The 18,327-nt window shown below is 41.3% G+C and overlaps 1 protein-coding gene across 9 annotated transcripts in view; it reads left to right on the plus strand.

Moving 5' to 3' along the window:
- DEPDC5 (DEP domain containing 5, GATOR1 subcomplex subunit) overlaps nt 1-18,181 on the plus strand; it is a 47,588-nt gene extending 29,407 nt beyond the window's left edge. For 5 of the 9 annotated variants that reach the window (XM_068701288.1, XM_068701291.1, XM_068701286.1 and 2 more), the window contains exons 31-43: nt 394-527; nt 1,315-1,423; nt 4,171-4,233; nt 5,812-5,963; nt 6,741-6,818; nt 7,271-7,403; nt 8,421-8,529; nt 8,820-9,044; nt 12,966-13,135; nt 14,094-14,265; nt 15,355-15,415; nt 16,430-16,512; nt 17,387-18,181. In XM_068701288.1, coding sequence (XP_068557389.1) covers nt 394-527; nt 1,315-1,423; nt 4,171-4,233; nt 5,812-5,963; nt 6,741-6,818; nt 7,271-7,403; nt 8,421-8,529; nt 8,820-9,044; nt 12,966-13,135; nt 14,094-14,265; nt 15,355-15,415; nt 16,430-16,512; nt 17,387-17,682 — 1,785 coding nt within the window. In that variant the 3' untranslated portion in view covers nt 17,683-18,181. The remainder of the gene's footprint in view (nt 1-393; nt 528-1,314; nt 1,424-4,170; nt 4,234-5,811; nt 5,964-6,740; nt 6,819-7,270; nt 7,404-8,420; nt 8,530-8,819; nt 9,045-12,965; nt 13,136-14,093; nt 14,266-15,354; nt 15,416-16,429; nt 16,513-17,386) is intronic. The other 4 variants (XM_068701294.1, XM_068701296.1, XM_068701293.1 and 1 more) reach the window with 2 other exon arrangements.
- The last annotated feature ends 146 nt before the right edge of the window (nt 18,182-18,327 follow it).

Genomic DNA, 18,327 nt, shown 5'->3' on the forward strand with positions numbered 1-18,327 from the left:
AGCTGGTAACTTTTCCTAGCTGAATTGGCTGTGTGCTGCAGGCTTAGGAAGAGGATAGTGAAAAGAGAGCCATACGGGTGAGTTCTTGTTAAACAGTAGTTTTAAGAGGATCAGGAGAAATGGGTTAATGTGTATCAAATTCTCTTCAAATTCACACACTGAATGGGATGACTTATTTCAGAGCAAAACCGTCTTATTACCAGAACAATACCTGCTTTATTTTGATAATGGCATCCATACAAAACACCAGACTGGTCCACTTCTTGTGCACCTGTGGCTAGCTCCCTTTTTAAAGTTTTCCTAATAAACCTCTGATGATGTGGGGTATTGTGTTCTTGCTTATTAGTTGAGCCTAGTTTGACTAAGTCTGTGATTTTATTTTTCCTTTGTTAGAAAGGGTCTGCCATGAAAGGCTTGCAGATTGCTGGTCCAATTCCCACCCACTCTCTGGAGCAGTCTGGGCCTCCCATTGGGAAGAAGGGAACCTCAGCACTCTCTGCTCTGCTGGAGATGGAAGCTAGTCAGAAGTGAGTCTGTACAATAAGACTGTGTGAAGAGCTCTAAAATATCCTTACTACATATCTTCCACCTGAACTGACTAAGGCAGACTGGGGGAACTTTGCATTGAAAAACGGGGTGGGAGATCTTGCTTCTTCACTAACCTTGTGGTAGAGATGGGGGCATACTGTGCTTTTCCAGCTACTTCATTCTATTTCCATGGTAGAACGATTACCAGAGACTGGGAAGGAACAAGGTGACTATAGAAGTTCACGTCTAGTAATTTAGAAGGAGTTCCTTTCAGTGTAGCATCTCAGTTCATCACATATAAGATTTCATCCCTTTCTGATTTGCTATTACAGTTATATCCATATAAGAGCTTAACTGGAATATGTGTGCACAGCATCAGTAGAGTAGGCTCAATATAAACATTTGGTAATTAATATAGCCTAAAGAAAATATCTTCTGTGTACTGATGACAGTTATTGAAATGCCTGTGAAACTTCTGAAATTCTTTTTCAGTACAGATCTAGAACAGTCCAAAGAAACTCAGAGTACTAACACCAGATATGCTGAAAACACAATTTTAAAACATTGTTGATATTTTAATAATTTTACTGGTAAGAAAACTGAGTAAGTTCAAGGGTTTGTGTTTATGTGGAGTAAGCAGTACTTAAAAAACATTGGATTGTCTCCGTGCTACAGAGTGTGGTGAAGCAAACGGATGAAAATACAGTAATACCCATCTGCAACACTTGCCTTCAGACAGAAGCTGACAATGTTTGAACAAACTCTGGATTTCTGCCTTTGTTTTAGGACTCTGGGGGAGCAGCAAGCAGCAATGCTTTCTGGAAAGAGCTCAGGTCAGCCTTCAGATAGCGGGAGCATTGCTATCACACCAACCTATATGGACAGCCCTCGTAAGGTAAAGACTATGGTCTTTATGGTCTATTTTGACATAAGATTTTCTCAGATAAGAGAACTTCACACTCCTTTGTGTGTGAAGTCATAAAGAGAAGTTGGGGCACAACCATCCTTCAGTTCTTCATCACTGATTAAATCCCTGGCATACTATCTCAGCATTTGTTTATGCTTTGCTAATTTAAATGGTATTTGGTAATTAGTCTATTTCTTTTTCTGGCAGCACACTTCGTTTCAGTCAGGGTTTCATTTTAGATTAAGTAGTACAGTGTAGCCTGTATCTACATGGTGGCTTTCTTTCAGAGCAGAGTTATGTTCTAGACCATGACTGTTGAAGCTCCAGTGGAATTCTAACAGCAGAAACTCCAATTGCTTGCTTCTGTTTAGAGGAGATGATGTGTTCCTGGGCTATGAATTAAGTGTCATGCCTTCACTGGCTGGGCTCCAGGCTGGAGAAGACTGTCTTCCTGGAGCTTTCTTCAGTGGCTTAAAAAAAGGGCTGTGCTATTTCTCAGCCTTCCTGGCAACTGTCTTGAAAGGCAAAACTCCACCTCCCAGGTCCAACCAGAAATAATTGATAGTTTTTCTGTATTATGGTGTGGAGGTCTTTTCAGCAAGAGTAACAAGGAGTTGAATGAAGATACTAGTCTTAAAAGTATGACCAATCTTTGGGTGCAACAACTGAAGTATTGCAAAAGAAAAGTTTTTGTATTCCGTGCTATCGACTGTCTAGATAGTTAGCAGTCGCTTTCAGAATTTTTCTCTAGCATCTAGTGTTTCAACCTCCAACCTTTTGTGCCACCATCAGGGATAAGTGTTGGAATATTCTGGAGACTGGGATACCAGTAGCTGAAATGATAGAGTAACTGCAGTCATCTTTATAATAGGCATTATTTGTTGAATGAGAGTATTTCCAAAACGCGGGTGAGATCAGTAGCAGGTAATCTTTCACTTGGAAAAAGTAAGTGCAGAAATTGACTTTAAAGACATGTTTGCAAACTTCCAGATCATAATTCAGGCTTTGAGTTTTCCTCTTCTGCCATTTTGGAAAATCATCTCATCAAACTTCCCTCTTTAAATACAGAAATTCTAAGTGTCTCTTTCTACCACTAAAACTGGTGAAAATTACATGTAGGACACAGGACAGAAGGAATGCTATATGGAGTAGTTCTGCATTGCAGAGGGAAAAAAAAAGTCAAAATTGTCTCTTAGCAATGTCCAGATGTACTGGCACATTAGCATGCTAGAAACAATGTAGCAGGCCTTGTACTATTAGTAAATGCTATTGAAAAAAGTGCTCTTTCCTCTAATTTTAAAAGTAACTATGTTCAGAAACTTCTCTGAAGGGGTAACTGTACAGTCTCTAAGAGTGCATTATTAATTGAAAGATTTCACGCTGTTCTGGTAAACACTCCTGTAAGTATTTTCACATAAGGACTTGAAAGGAAGCAGTTGTGGTGTCCAAACTGATGGTTCTCACTTGTTGGAAAGGTTCCAGTGGAGAGGTAGCCTTACCAGGCAACCTTGTGCTCACTTGGAAACATCAGCAAGTGTGTGCCTTGTGCCTCCAGGGCACACAATCCTCTTAGGGCCCATCAGAATGGGTAGGCCTATTTGCTGTCTGGAGACTTGCAGTCCAAACACTGACAAATTGTCACAGCTGTGTGCTCTGTCAGCAGCCAAGGGAGCAAGGGCTTTTCGAAGATGTTGTTCAATGTTGGAGTTGTTCCAAAACAAAACTGAGCCACTGGCTCCACCTCGTCTCTGTTTCAGAGTATAACTGACCAGTCACTTCAGCCAGTTACTGGGCAATACGTAGTGTTTTAATTCAATAAGTTAGCTTGATGCATAATCTGTTTGGGGAGTCTTGTCCTGATGGATACAGTTTGCCTGGCTCTCTTTCTGCTCTGTGTAAATTGCCAGCTGTGTAACCCTGGCATATGTACCAGGGTAAGCATCCTCTGAATTGCAATCTAGACAAAATATTTTGCCTAGGGAACAGAACAAAAAATTCCAAATAGAGAATTAAAATCTAGTCAAATTTCACTGTATTGTCTTGGATAAGAGAATCTTGACATACCTTTGAATAGCAGCAGGGGATAAATTCATCCAGGGTTCGTAAGTAGGCAGGAAACATATAGCATAGGCAGTGCCTGTTTAATTTTGCATGAAGTATTAAACACAGTGTTGGAAAGATCGTTGTGATGGATTTTTCTTCCTTTTCCGTTGCACCGTACGAGACCTGCATTTGACAGGAAGAGTATGCTTCCTGAAAAGAGTTTCTTTGCTTCTCCCTCTGTATCGTTTGAATGATTGTCAGACTAGAAAAAAGTTGGCCTTCTTTGAATACGTCATTGCACATCGTTCTGCAATTTTCTGTATCAATATTCAGCTTTGCATTTGGGGTGAAAACCCACTTACTTTAGAGCCCAAGTCTTTCTCATATAAAGTGTGGAGGGAAGGCCATGGTTTTGAATTGGCTTCTGATCAGTGTGGTTTTCAAAACTTCAGAAAAGCATCTGTGCTAAGGAAGAATGATATCTTGGTACAGAGAGAGAAAGCAAGGGTACATGTGTAACTCCTGATTCTCTGCACTCTGGTGTACCTGACATTCTTGGTCTGTTTGGGATTTGCATTCTCCGCTTGCTTTCTCTCTGTGGTCATTTCATACTTGCACAACCTTGTATTTGCTTTTGTTCATCTCCTTGTTCCTGTTGCCATTAATGGGGCGACTTCCTCTGATGCCTTCAGGATGGGGCCTTCTTTATGGATTTTGTTCGCAGCCCACGCACAACATCAACCTTCTACTCACAGGTTAGTTTTGAATGGAGTCTTGTCATCTCTGGCTTTTGGACTGAGGCAATGGAGAGCATTAGTTGTCCTGAGCTTGCAACTTGGGGACCCTGTGCTAGTTTTCAGATCTGCTTGTTGAAAGGGAGTTGCACAGCATTTAAAGAACACAGTGACTGTTGGTGGAGGATGTGACTTTCCTTCTACCACTTAGTGTTTTTGGTGTGCTTTGGATATTCATGTGCCCTGCATTACTGTCCTTTGCAGTACTGTCTTGTCAACTACTGAAGCTTCTCTTTTTTGTGTTTCAGTAAGTACTGTTTTTCAACTTCCCTTGCTAAACTAAGTGATGACAGCTTACTTACCTCATTCTCATCCAAATTTCTTGTGTGGTATTTGACTGACAGGTGGCTTTGAAGAGGTCAAATCAAATCGAATTGTGTCCTTGGGTCCTTAAACAACTGAGGGCTGAAAACACAATTTTTGTCTTGGTTTAAACGAGCCGTTATGACAGAAGCTGTTTATATGCTTAACACCAGTTAAAAGTTACCAATAATGCAGTGTAAACGTAAAAAAATATTGCTGGTTGAAGTGAGCTCTGAGGAGGGAGAGTGGCTTTAGCTGGATGTAGGGACTGCAGATTCCATGTAAGCATTTGCCCTTTTTGGCTGCCCAAAAAGCGAGTGTGAGAGATCACTGGGATGTGAGAAAAGGAATGACTAAAGGACTCTGGTCTGGCTATCAGACCTGTAAGTCAAACTACCAGGCTTGTGATTTTTAGCTGTGCATGTGCTGTGGATTCATCATGGCAGATCAGCCCTCATATTTACACCGACTTGAGTTGCTAAGTTACTCTGCTGTTCATATTCCTCTCCCCCACCTCTCTAGCTTTTATATAATATGCCTTTCCCAAGCCATACGTGTTAATGACAGATGGCAATTACAGACTGTACTTTGTGAATCTTTCATGTTCTTTCTGAAATGATTTTATGTTAATTTTTTGAACTATTCAGTCTACCGTGGAATAGTGCAACCGTTCCTGCGGGAGGAAAATGTTCTTGTTGTCTCAGTGACACAGGTGTGGGTGGGTGCCAACCAGCCTCCTGGTACTACCCTAAGAAAGGAAGGAAGATGAGCTGATTTTGTGCATTATGAAACTTGTATTCTGTGTGTTACATTTGCATATTTTTCTCAGAGTTGGAGTTGAAACTATTTTCTCTAACTGCTTACTACTTTCTCGTAGTGACTAAGTTTCCTGTTCTGTCCATTGCATGTTTATAATGACACTTATTCATTCAAGTTGAAAATGTCAGGTTAGGACTAGCATTGCTAGTTCTGTTGTGGGGTTGGTGATCCTCATTTTTACTGGGGCCACTATGGAATACTGATGTGATGAATTTTGTGTTCGTCAGTAGCTCTGTAGTGATAACAGAAGTACGAATGCATTTATCCTTTCTGTATATGCTTGTGCTTGCTTTATAGTGGTGCTTGTCATTAACAGACTTAAGCTGAGGTGAAGACTGGGGGGAAAGGTAGAAAAGAAATGGGGAAAATATTACATCATAAACTTCATAAATGTGTTGCTATGTTTACTTCTTGCAGGTCTCTATAGATCAATCAGTTCCTGCAACCACAGATGGTAACACCTTGATAAACACAGGGCAGTCAGCTGACAGGGGCAACGCTCAGAACTTGGGAAGTTCCCAGAACGTAGCAGACCCAGGATATGTCACAGCTGGCACTGCAGAGGGCGGGTGAGAAGAGCACAGCAGTGCTAAACTGCAGTTCTGTTCAGTACATTCCCCTTTCTGGTGTTGAGGAATGGGCACTTAAATGGGAACCTGAGAACAAGATGTGCTGTGTCTGTCAGCACTATAAGGCACTTGTCACAAGACCTTGCTGCAGCATTTTTGCTTGCAGAAAGAGCAGTAGTAAAAATAAGCCTTGCAACCCAGTTTTCCAGAATTAAATGAACACAAGGCCTGATTTCTCCACCCCCAAGAAAGATCTTCATTCTTCCAGAAATGAAGAATGAAGAAATTCCATATCTGAAATCTGTTAGCATAAGACCAAAATTGATAGCTGTCTTCTGTCTGTTTAGCAAAAGGGGGCCCTGCGGGCCTAATGAGATGTAGTAGGTTGATGAAATCCAGGAGGTTCCAACCTGGAGGCGAGACACCGGGGAGGAAGCAATATTAAAAATAAACTATATTAGCACCTGCTTCCTGCGGTTGTATATTAAAGTGGTTTTTTTTTTTTTTTTTTTTTTTTTACAAAGGCAACTTCAGAATATTTGCTGTCATATGGCTTCATCCCGTATGTGTGAATTGGGTCAGTATAGCAATGACCTTACAACCTCAAGGGAAGAAAATAGATTAATGCCTCTTTTTTGTCCCTATTAAGATGAAAAAGGAAACAAATGTGGTGGCAAAGTCATTGTTCAGAAGAGAGAGTATTTTTCTGAAGTGCACATATTTGAACAAATCTGACAGCTGCCATGGTTTTTGAACATGCTTTTGTTTATTTCCCAGCTCCCAGCAGTGTACAGCAAGTTCTCTGACTTCCTCCTCCACCTTGATAGAGATTCTTGAAGCCATGAAACATCCCACGTAAGTTGTTTGTTTGTATGTTTTTAATCTAAATAGGTTTAACATCTGTCTGGAAGTTTTGTAAGAGGAATATGAGGCATGGAGTCACTTAGAAGAGAGCCCCTGTCAGCTATGGAAGAGTTAATTCAGCTTCATATTGTTACTCAATTCCAGTTTCTCCAGCATGGAACTTTATAGGCATTGAGGTACTAGTAGTGCAGCAGAGACTTCAATTGTTAGAATCCTGGTCTTGCCAAAGCAAGAATTCTTAGTGAGAGTAACACTGAAATGCTGTTGATGTCAGCCCTTTGTCTTATCAGAAACTAATGATATTTTACTTTGGAGGCATCGTGCACTTCTTGTCCTATATCTTTATCCTTTTTTTTTTTTTTTTCCTAACAGTGATTTTTGTTTTTGTAACTTACAAGAACTGTCAATCAGGCTGTTAACATGTTTGACTTGCTGTGATTCAGCACAGGGATACAACTGCTCTCTGAACAGAAGGGCCTCTCACCGTACTGTTTCATCAGTGCAGAAGTTGTACACTGGCTGGTGAATAATGTGGAAGGTGTGCAAACGCAAGCCATGGCGATTGACATAATGCAGGTAAGGGAACTCTCATGGGCTGTAGGGAGGGCTAAAAATACCCTGCTCTGTGAAGAAAGTAGAACCGTAGAGGAAAGCATAGCAATAATTCTTGTTTCTCATTAAAATCCTCTTGTTGATAGGTATTGAAAAATGTGTTCAACAGAATGTGAGGTCATGAAGACAACACAGAAAATAACTTCTATCACCAAAATTTTCTACACCTCGTGGATGCTAGATATTAGTTTGTGATGGAAATTACAATAAATGCGCATTCCCTAGTGCTACTTGATTTATATCCTAGCAAAATCATTTTTTCTTGAATAGTTTGAAGTTTTTGGATTCCCTATCACAAAGCTGCAACGTGTTCTTTGGTAGTAATATGCGAGTGGAAAAATAATATATACGTGGTGACAGTTCTGCATAAATCTCCGTTTAACTACTAGTTACCACAAACTCTCCATTGGGTAAGAACGACAAGGCACTAGTGTGATTTTTAGTTTGTTAGGTTTTTCTTCTGGTAATTAGTTTAGGTAATGAAATTCTTCATAAATTGATCATATATAAGCAGCATATAACCTCTCTCTTATGGATGCTGAAGTATACACACTGTATGTGCAAGATAAACTGCTTGTGTCCATGAATTTTTTTCTCTGAACTGTGTTATTGTAGATGGTTGGAAGTGTTCTGATGTTCATTCTTCTTATGAGATCCCATATCAATTAGCAAAGAACCTAGAATGTTTCTGACCTCTTACCTTCCTATAAATCCATCTATATAACCAGAGCAGTGTGAAGGAGGAAGGCAGACAACTGTGGAAAGTTCAAGTAAGATTTCTCCAGGAGTTAAGGGCTTGCTACATTTACTGATAATCAAGAGATAACATCGATGGTATTCTCCTGAGGCACATATCTGGACAAAAAGATACCAAAAAAAAATCCGTGATTTCCTAATGTGCTATTGTACCCTTTTATGTAACTGAAAGAATGACTTCTCCTTTTCCATTGTGTTGTTCTGTTCTTCTTTTTTGTTGTTCAGAAAATGCTAGAAGAGCAGCTGATTGTCCATGCATCCGGAGAAGCTTTACGAACCTTTATTTATGGCTTTTATTTTTACAAGATTGTTGTGGACAAAGAACCTGACCGAGGTCAGAATTGTGTTACAAGATGTTCCTCATTACTACTTTGCATAATTGCTAGTTTTTCTTGATTCTTACGGGTGCTGCAGCAGAAATGCACTTTGGGAGCAACCAAAAACAGTACTCTAAAGAGTATCAAGGATGTTTAGACTTCAGGAATATTATTTAAAAAGAAAAAAATACGTAGACATGACCTATTTTTTTTTCCTTCCCTATTTTTAGAAAGAGCAACTTCTCTTTCTTGATCTTGAGTACTTGTTTCTAACAGTCATCTGTCCTTCCCCTTGCTTTTTGTTCAGTGGGCATGCAGCAGCCTGCCATGTGGCACACAGCTGCTATGGATGACTTCTCCGCCTTCCAGAGGAAATGGTTTGAGGTGGCGTTTGTGGCAGAAGAGCTCCTGCACTCGGAAATCCCAGCGTTTTTCCTGCCCTGGCTGCCCAGCCGCCCAGCCTCCTATGCAAGTAGGCACAGTTCCTTTAGCCGCAGTTTCGGAGGACGGAGCCAGGCAGCTGCACTATTAGGTAGATGCACAGCACAGGTGACAGCTGGGGAAGTTCAAGGGGATAGTTTGAAGGGGGAAGAGCAGCCAGCCAAGGGTATGATCTCACGTGGACCAGCAATAAAGCTGCAAATTTCATGCTGGCCTTGCATGTGTCTTGTAAACTTTACCTGTTTACCAGCTGGTAAACTTGTTCTTACGGATCTGAGGTGTGTTTCACTGGCTGAGCAGGACAATTTTGCTTCTGTGTAGTAGTGGACTGAGTAGTGGACTTTAAAAATAAATAAATAAATTGTTACTCCCGAATCTCCCCACCATGTCGTCATCTCTGAATTCTGCAGGGTGACAGTAACCTGTCTCTTTGTAGATCCAGACGGATTGTTCACAGCCTGTGATGAGCATGGAGGAATAAGTTGTGAGAACAGCAGAGCAAGCAAACTGTACCTAAAATGACATGCTTAATTGCTTCTCATTGGGAAGTCCCAGTGATACCCAGATGTGTTAGAGAAACTTCCTGTGATGCAGTGCTGAAGGCTTCTTGACTAGTCTGAATCATTTATAGACAGACTCCTTATATTAAAGCCTGGGAAGCTGAGCTACAAATGATCCCTGCGCTTTGGAAGCAGTAGGGCTTGCATATCAAAGATAATGATGCTGCTGGACAAGTTACCATTGTAATATCTGAAATTTTGTAATGTGTGAAGCATAACACCACCACAGCCTGTGAAACATACTGGGTGCATGTTTGACTCTGTTGCTTTGTCATCTTTTTGTTGCATTTCTAGGCCAGCCTGAGTCACTTGCTGTTGTTTCCCTTTCACTGTTTAAAATTACCAGAAAAATCATTGCTATGGAACTGCAGCTTCAGATTTATTTAGATACATCTTTTAAAGGCCTATTGCTTTTAGGGATAAAAAGAAAATTCTGCTATTCTCTTGTTTTGTGTATTTGACCTTCTGAAGAGAAGTGAAATATTGCTTGTGCAGTATCTCTTAAATCTGAAGTTACAATAATCCTTGTGTATTTCTGAAAGCCTTGTTTGAAGAGGGGCAGCATCAGAAGTGGGAAAGTATTAAAGATAGGAATTCTGAACTAATGGTTAATTCCCTGAAGCCAACATTTGCAGGATATTTTTCCTTGTCACACGATAAATCTGTTGCCTTGGCCAGTATCCAGCCTTATTAGCTCAACGATTGGCCGGAGCCAAAGCCTTAAACATAGGCTGGCATCTGAAAGCATTGTGGAGGCTGGAGGGCTTGGGCCGGATCCTGCTCCTGCTTTAATTTTTTGCTTCTTAGGCCAAGAAAACCACTTCACTTTTCTATGTCTGTCCCTCCTTTGTGAGATGAGAAGTTTGAGACTAAGTAAGCTTGCACCTGGGGAAGTGGGTAAAGACTGAAAGGTGCCTCTCACCTTTTCTTTACCAGTGTATTCCCATAGCATGTGTCATAGTACACACCTGCGTAGCCCTCCTTTCATTTTGGTTGTAATTATGTCCATAATGCTGTTAAACTAATCTGCAGTCCTCGAATGAATGAAAAATGTCTCCAGTTTGCTCACATTGTTATTCCAGGAATAACAGTGTCTTGGAGGAAAGCCCAGTGTGGAACTTTTTTCTTACAAAGGGAACTGGTTTAACTGATGTTTCTGTGCTGTCCCTCTTCAAAATAGTATTCCAAAAAAAACTTTACCAGCTCATCTGAGGCAACGAGCTTTACTAAACCCAGATGACCTCTGGTCCACGTGACTTCATTTGTTCCTCTCTTGGCTTTGATTTGGTTGTGGTTTTTATTTCTTCCCCTCCCCACCTTCCCTAAATGTCAGGCTGTGACATAAAATTGCATGCAAGCATTGGGAGCTCTGGAACAAGCTCCATGCATCTCTTAAAATCTGTATCCCTCCCAATTCCCCTGTTATTGCCCAGTGATTGTCCCCTTTCCCTTCTCAGTGGAAGTCTGACCTGTGATACACCTAATCTTGTCCCTTTTGATTTATAGCAATGCATGCACTAGCAATTGTAGTCATGTATGTAGTGTAGTCTGTGACTGGAGAATAACCTGCCTGCTCCTCTCCGATGTACTCAATAAATCATTAGTTAAATACAAGTCAATTAGATAGTACAAGTCAATTGGAAAGCAGGTGAGTTCTCTTAAAATCAGATCGTTGGAAGCTGGGGTGTTTTTTCTATCAAAATCAATTTGATTTTAATCTAAAGCTTTTAAATTCAGAGATCTGTGGATATTTCTCTTCAGTTTGTAAGGTCTTTTTGATAAGTTCACCTGGCTGGACTGTCTTCCTGTTGCTTTGCCTGTGAACTACAGCTGCAGGCAAGATGGAGAAACAGACTCCAGCCCTAATGGGGAAGTTCCATTATCTGGAAAAAGGAACCGTCTAAGGGAGCAGGGAGCTCATTCTTCACAGTGTGGTAGTTCAGACACACTGGACTGTGGTGTTATCACTGACCTTTTAGCTAATGACTGCCATCTACCTGACTAAGCTGCTTTTGCTTTACAGCTTTTGGGATGTTGCTTTCCAACATCTCAAAACGGGTATCATACTTCATTACAGAACTGGCACTGTGATCTTCTATTTTGTATTGATAACCCACTGAAAAGGGGCAAGAAGAAGAGAATCATGAGATGCTGGTCTGTCTGACTGTATCAGACAAACTCAGAAATGATAAATTTCCCAAAGACAAATGGGAACTTTTTAAAAAACAAAACTGAGTGATGTTCTTCCGTTTTACTTACTCTTTTGGGGATTTTTTCTTCTAAGCTGCAGTAATGACAATACAAAGATTTGCTTTTAACCTTGAAAACTGTCTCCAGACAAGGTGCCATAGATCCATCTACCTTGAGGAAGAACCTCAACCATTTTTAATGCCATTAAGCAATTAAACGATACAGTCATTTAAAAGCAGACCATATAAACGGGTGCACATCTGTGTCTATTTAAGCAAGAAATAGCAATGTCCTCATACGTAGATTTAAAAAAATATAAATAAGCAAAGTTTTTTCAATAGTTGTATTGCTGCCCTTTGTTTTCTGGCAGTTTTTAGTATTATAGAAATATTAAATTATTCTCTTATATGAAGAAAAGTTGAAAGTGATGACAATGATTCGTAGCAGGACTAAAAGTCAGGACATGTGCATTTTGTCCCTGACCTTGCATTCCACTGTATGACACCAGACAGGTCACTTCCACTTCCTTTACTTTTGTTACTCTTTTTGCCTGATACCTGAGATTTTCTTTCACTGAGGTGCTGGGGTGTAGGGCGCAAAGGGATCTGGATCTTGGGCACTATCCCAGCACTTGCTGCAAAGCAAAAAAGTATTGCAGTGACTCTAACACTGCTGCATGAGTCTTGGCTGACTTTTCTTGCTTTTAGAAAAACTGTTGGATATGCAGTTTTAGCAGTGCGGTAATACAGGATATTGATATGGGATTAAAGAAACAAGAAGTTGAATTTCTAATCTTCTTTACCTATGGAAAGTCCTGGAATGCTCCTGCCCTGTTTGACAGCACCCTTGTGTGATTTCTGGTGGGGACACGGAAATACAAAAGCCAAATTGTGGATATGAAGGAGATGGTGTTGCCTAGACATTTTTATTTACGCCACCAGTTGCTTATTGATTAGCTACTTGACTCTTGGCTCTGTCTCTTTATTGCAGTTGAGATGTCTTTTGGCTTCTTGGGAATGTAATTATATGACACAGACCCCTGATTTGAGTAATCCTTCAATTTTTTTTCAACTTCTTTGATTAGAAGAGCAGCATTCTGGGACTATTCTGCTAGCCCAAAAGCATATGGGGAGGAATGGGAGGACAAATTCATGTCAAATAGCTTGTTTGCCTTGTTTGTTTGTTTGTTTGGTTTTTTATACTATCTCCCACCTTCTCTTGAATGCATCTTTTAAATGTACTCCTGTCCCTTGGCTGCGTAGCTGCCACAGTGCCTGAACAGCGGACAGTGACGCTTGATGTGGATGTGAATAACCGCACTGACCGTTTGGAGTGGTGCAGTTGTTATTACCATGGCAATTTCTCCCTGAACGCCGCCTTTGAAATCAAGTTACACTGGATGGCAGTGACTGCAGCTGTTCTTTTTGAGATGGTAAGAGTCCTTGTATCCTGGGTTGCCACAGCAATGCCATTTGGGCCTTCATATTCCTTATACTCCTGGGAACATCCTTATGTGAAGCTGATGTTGGAAGTATTAGGGGGGAGAGAGATGGTGGGATGGATCTGCCATCATTTCTGTAGGTAATTTTACTGACGGTCCTTGGCATTGCTGCATCTGGTCAGCATTTCACATGCAATCTGTAGTCCTTGTGTCTGCAGGATGGTGTTCTGCTTTCAGTGGCCTTGATTAGCACTGTGCAGAGGTCAATACAGGCGGAGGTGGTATTCATGTGCCACTTAGGCAAACCTAAATTTCTGGAAGGGATTTGTTTTGCACCACACTCCTTCTTACCCCAAACCTAAACAATTTGAAATTCAGTGGAATTGCTTTTATGACAGGGCTTTTCCAAGCAATATGTTCTCCTCTTCAGCGATGCCTTCTAGCTTTTTTTTTAGCTTCCTGAAAACATTTTGAATTGAAAATGGAAGCAGTTGTTGTCACCTTTTTGTTTCATTTTTAGTTGTTTTTTGTTTTTCCTTTTTTATCTTCTGTAAAACTCAAAACTATTTAATGCCAGGTTTTACCCTACCCAGCCAAATAGCACTGGGAGGTTGTTTCTGCTTTTATTTAAAATCTATTGCACTGTTCCAGTAAAGCAGCAGTGCTTAGCCACTGATGATAAGTAGGCTGAATCAGTTCCTGAAAAATGTCCTATTTTAAAGTGCTTTCTGATTGATGTGGCACTTAAAAAAGGAAAGCCTGATGTCTTGTGCTTGTACTGCTTTGCTTACAAGGACGCTTGTGTGCCTGCCATGCAAAGCAAGCTGAGCCTGTGGAGAATTGAGCATGTCTGATCTATTCTTGGGGAATGAGTTGCTCCTATGCACATAAGTGCCCTTCTTCAGTTTGACATATGTTGTATGATTCACTGTTTGAATCTTTTTCTCAGGTTCAGGGCTGGCATCGTAAAGCCACATCCTGTGGTTTCTTGCTAGTCCCAGTCTTGGAAGGTCCATTTGCATTGCCCAGTTACTTGTACGGAGACCCACTTCGAGCTCAGTTGTTCATCCCACTCAATGTTAGCTGCTTGTTGAAGGAGGGTAGCGAGCATTTGTTTGATGGTAAGAAATACTTGTTTCTTGGGTTTGCCCCTTGATATGCTTTTCCTGCAAGTAGGTCTCTCCTGGCAGATATCTGATATGAAGAACCTCCTTTACCAGATACACATGAGCTGGAGGAAGGGCCTGTTTTTACATTTTAATAGCTGTTCTCAGGAAGGTGGTACTCAGAGGAAGCTGTGGGGGCAGGCTAATCAGCATGTAACAGTGTATGAAATTGGCAGCAAGAAGTTGGAAGGCACAGGAAAGGTTGCCTCCCCAGTGGTCAGTGTTGCCATAATGTTGCATACCCTTCACTAGCCTGTATCAAGTAGTTGTTCTGTTTGATATTGATGTTATACTGTGAAAGTGTATTTTGCTGGTAGACACTGGCCAGAGCTGCTCTGCATTTGTACCCTGCATTTGTTTATTCTCCTCTGTGAGGTTAGGCTTTCCCAACCACCATCCTCTTTACTGTTGCTATGGTTACATTCGTGGTAAGAGTGTTTGCACATGAGATTAAGAGCTAGAAACTGCAATCTCCTTTTCTGCAATGGGACCTCGCCCTTCTGCGTGATGCTGTTGTGGTAAGTCTCAGGTGGGATCTCAAAGATCAGAGAGCGCTGTGAGAAGAAACAATCAGTAAAAGGATTAAAAAAAAAAAGATCATTTTATTCATTTTCATTAACCCTTTAATTCTTTATTTTCATAACCCAATGTCCAGGTGTAGATGTAAAACAAAACAACAACAAGCACTGACAAATCCATGTTCTGTGAGGTCACTGTAGCCTCACTGAAGCATTTGCAGTGCACTTTGTGGTGATGCACAGCACCCCACTTGCCTTCTTTGCCCCATCCTATGGAACTCCCATTAAGTTCCCTTCCTTCATCTCTAGAGATACAAAAGCTAATTTCAGGGATGAATCTGCTAGTGGTATATACAAGACATATCTCTAAGAAGCAGGCATTCAAGGGACAGCTAGCAGAAAACAAGTCAAACTAAAAAATTGCTAGCAAATACAAAGTGCACTAAGGTGTTCTGAAGAAAACTGAGGTTTTGAAAAAGAAAGAAATAAAATGGGTTTACAAGGTAACTGTTATCTTTTGCTTCAGGCTTTGAACCAGAGACATACTGGGACCGTATGCACCTTCTCCAGGAAGCAATAGCATACAGGTATGTATGGAGCAGAATGACTGAAAGGTTCCTCTCTCCTTAGATAAGATAGAATGAGGATCTACGCTGAACTGTCACTCCTGGGTCACCTGGGCTCTATACAGTCTGCCTCTCTGCAGTCTGCTTGCCAGTTATTAGATTAAAATGTAACTAGAATGTCTGGAAGGGCCCCTGTAGGTACAGGAGACAGGCATATAGGGTTTCAGCCTGTCACCAGCAGACCATCTCTAGTCTTATGGAGGACGTTGGCTTTGAAAAGTGCCCTGTTCTTCTAAGTTAGAAGCAGATAGACTGCAAATAGGACAGGTAATTTCTTCATGTGTGTTTGACGTAGTCTTGAACTAGATGATGCCCAATAACTGACAAAAGACTGGGATATGAGCTGTACATAGAAGGTTGAGCACAACGAAAAAGGAATTATGGCAAGCTTTCAGCACTGTCTAGCCTTAACCCACTGCGCTTGAACTGCCAGTTTGTTTCACAGCGTTGCTACCAGGGTCTGTTTCATGATAGAGAGACTGCATTTTGTAATGGAGTTTAGTTTGGAAGTATGGATTCATGAGCTTAGAAAGCAGGAGAGGAAGAAATATTCTCCAAATAGCAAAGAACTGTCAGGTGAGCTGCTCAAAGTTCTGTATGTAATGTTTTCCAGCATGAACAAAATGGTGTTACAGTTTGAGATATATCCAAGGAACGTCTTTCTTCACTATTGCTCTTCCCTTATTTGTGTGCAGCTGCTTCATTTTGCCAGAGACTGCTCAATGCCCTCCCCAGCTGAGCTACAGGCTCTTGTTTCTGACCCCCATTAGGACAGTTGTGGAGTTACAAGTTTTCACATTGTACCTAGCAGAGGCAGAGAACGTTTGGAGAGGCTCAGCTCTCTTTCTTCCCTCTTGCCCTCAAGAGGGGAAATGGTGTAAAACTTTCTTTTGTGCTCCTGCCTTTGGCTGAAGGAATTATAGCTGGAGTGGCTCTCTTTATTTTATTTTTTCTTTATTGCCTTGGTTTCTTCAGATTCGGATTTGTGCAAGATAAATACTCAGCTTCTGCATTCAACTTTCCAGCTGAGAACAAGCCCCAGTATATTCATGTCACAGGTGAGCAATACTTGGCAGGCAATGGGGGTGAGGAGGAGGCTGTTATAAACAAAAGAACCATTTTACATGCACTTTGTGTTTTGTCAGTGACGTTTGTCCTCATTACGTCCCTAGTCAGAAGACAAGTAGCTGTATCAGCCAACACAAACCAGAAAACTGGCAAGATGGTATGAAAAGCACAAAGTGTTGCTGCTAATGAATGGCACTGGTTTGAAATCTTGCTTTATGGTGTCCCTGAAACTTTTTATTTCCAGGAGATGGAGAAATAATAAGTCAGTTTATTCCAACTGCAGTATAAACCAATGTGCATCCAGCATCTAGCAGCTAGTAGGGAAAGGGAATGGGAGAAGTCAGTGCTGTGCTCTTGAGCTTAAGGTCAGTTGTAGATGCCTCTCTACCTGTATGTATTGTGTGGGCAATGGATAAAGCATTTAGGATCCACTTGCTCATGTAATTTTTCTTTATAAATGTTGGCTTTCTGTCAGCACTTTTAACTGAACTACATGCATAGCATATTGCATTAAAATTACTACATCCAGAGGTGGTGTTGTGATATGAAGGCAATGATGAGAAAAGAGCATCTGGAAGATTACAGGAGAGAATGGGAATTGATGTAAGGTTAGAAAGATGCATCAGAGCATACCCCTTTGCTTCGTTCCCTTCTACCAAGAGAAAGGCAAGACTAAGTGCTCTCTCCCACTGCTGTAATTTGCAGGAAGAAATAGCATGTGAAAGGAAAAATGTGTTCCATTTTATCTTGCTAAAAGGCAATGGCAGGGAACTCAATCCATTTTCCTTTTCAGAATGTAATATCAGCTACCAGTTATAGGGACTCAGGTCTGCTTAAGGCTAAAGTTCTGTCTGTTTCCTTCAGGGACGGTGTTTCTGCAGCTGCCATATTCAAAGCGGAAATTTTCTTGTGGGCAGCAGCGACGCCGGCGCAACTCCACTAGCTCCACCAACCAGAACATGTTTTGTGAAGAGCGCATTGGCTACAACTGGGCCTACAACACCATGCTGACAAAAACGTGGCGGTCCAGTGCCACTGGGGACGAGAAATTTGCTGATCGGTTGCTGAAAGACTTTACAGATTTTTGCTGGAACAAAGACAGCCGGCTTGTGTTGTTCTGGACTGACTGCCTAGATAAGATGCACGCTAGTGCTCCATGAAATAGAGTTGTATCTCTTAAGGAGACAGCTAGAAGCTTTACCTTGTGGCAAGGAAGTAGAGGGGGAGAATGACTGGAAAAGAGCCTCTCTGTTGGATTCATTTTGAGGCTCCAAGGGGACCTGATCAATATTGCTGTTGATATTCAACAGAATTTGATTAGGCCCTTGGAAAAAGAACCTGAGCTCTTGGCTTGCCCATACCTATCACCTGACCTCAGCTTGGTATCAAGTAGCTGCTGTCTTTGATTGCCAAAACTTCCGTTAGAGCAGGGAGAGTGCAAATGGTTTTCAAGGGCAGTTAGATTCAGCACCATGTGGTGGTATCAGCTCGTCATCACTGGAAATGACGGGTGCTGTTTGCATCTGCCGTGCCTGACAGCAGCCTCTGTCTTTCCCTTTTGAGGCGTACCTGATTGTGTGAATATGTATGATAAAATGTGAAGAGATGCCTGTTAAGTTTCATACATGTAAATAAGTAAAAATACAGAAAACCAAGTGACCTGATGTTTTGTTGTAACTCTAGACAGCAGGAGAGAACTGGGGAGTAAAGGAGAACATCACCAAAAGGAAATACTGCTTCTTAAGTCCTGCATGATAATGAAATGCTCAGAGTCCGGTGGTGGGACTTCGTCCTCTCCAGCGCAG

Source organism: Anas acuta, chromosome 17 (assembly GCF_963932015.1).
Source record: "Anas acuta chromosome 17, bAnaAcu1.1, whole genome shotgun sequence".
NCBI lineage: Eukaryota > Metazoa > Chordata > Aves > Anseriformes > Anatidae > Anas > Anas acuta.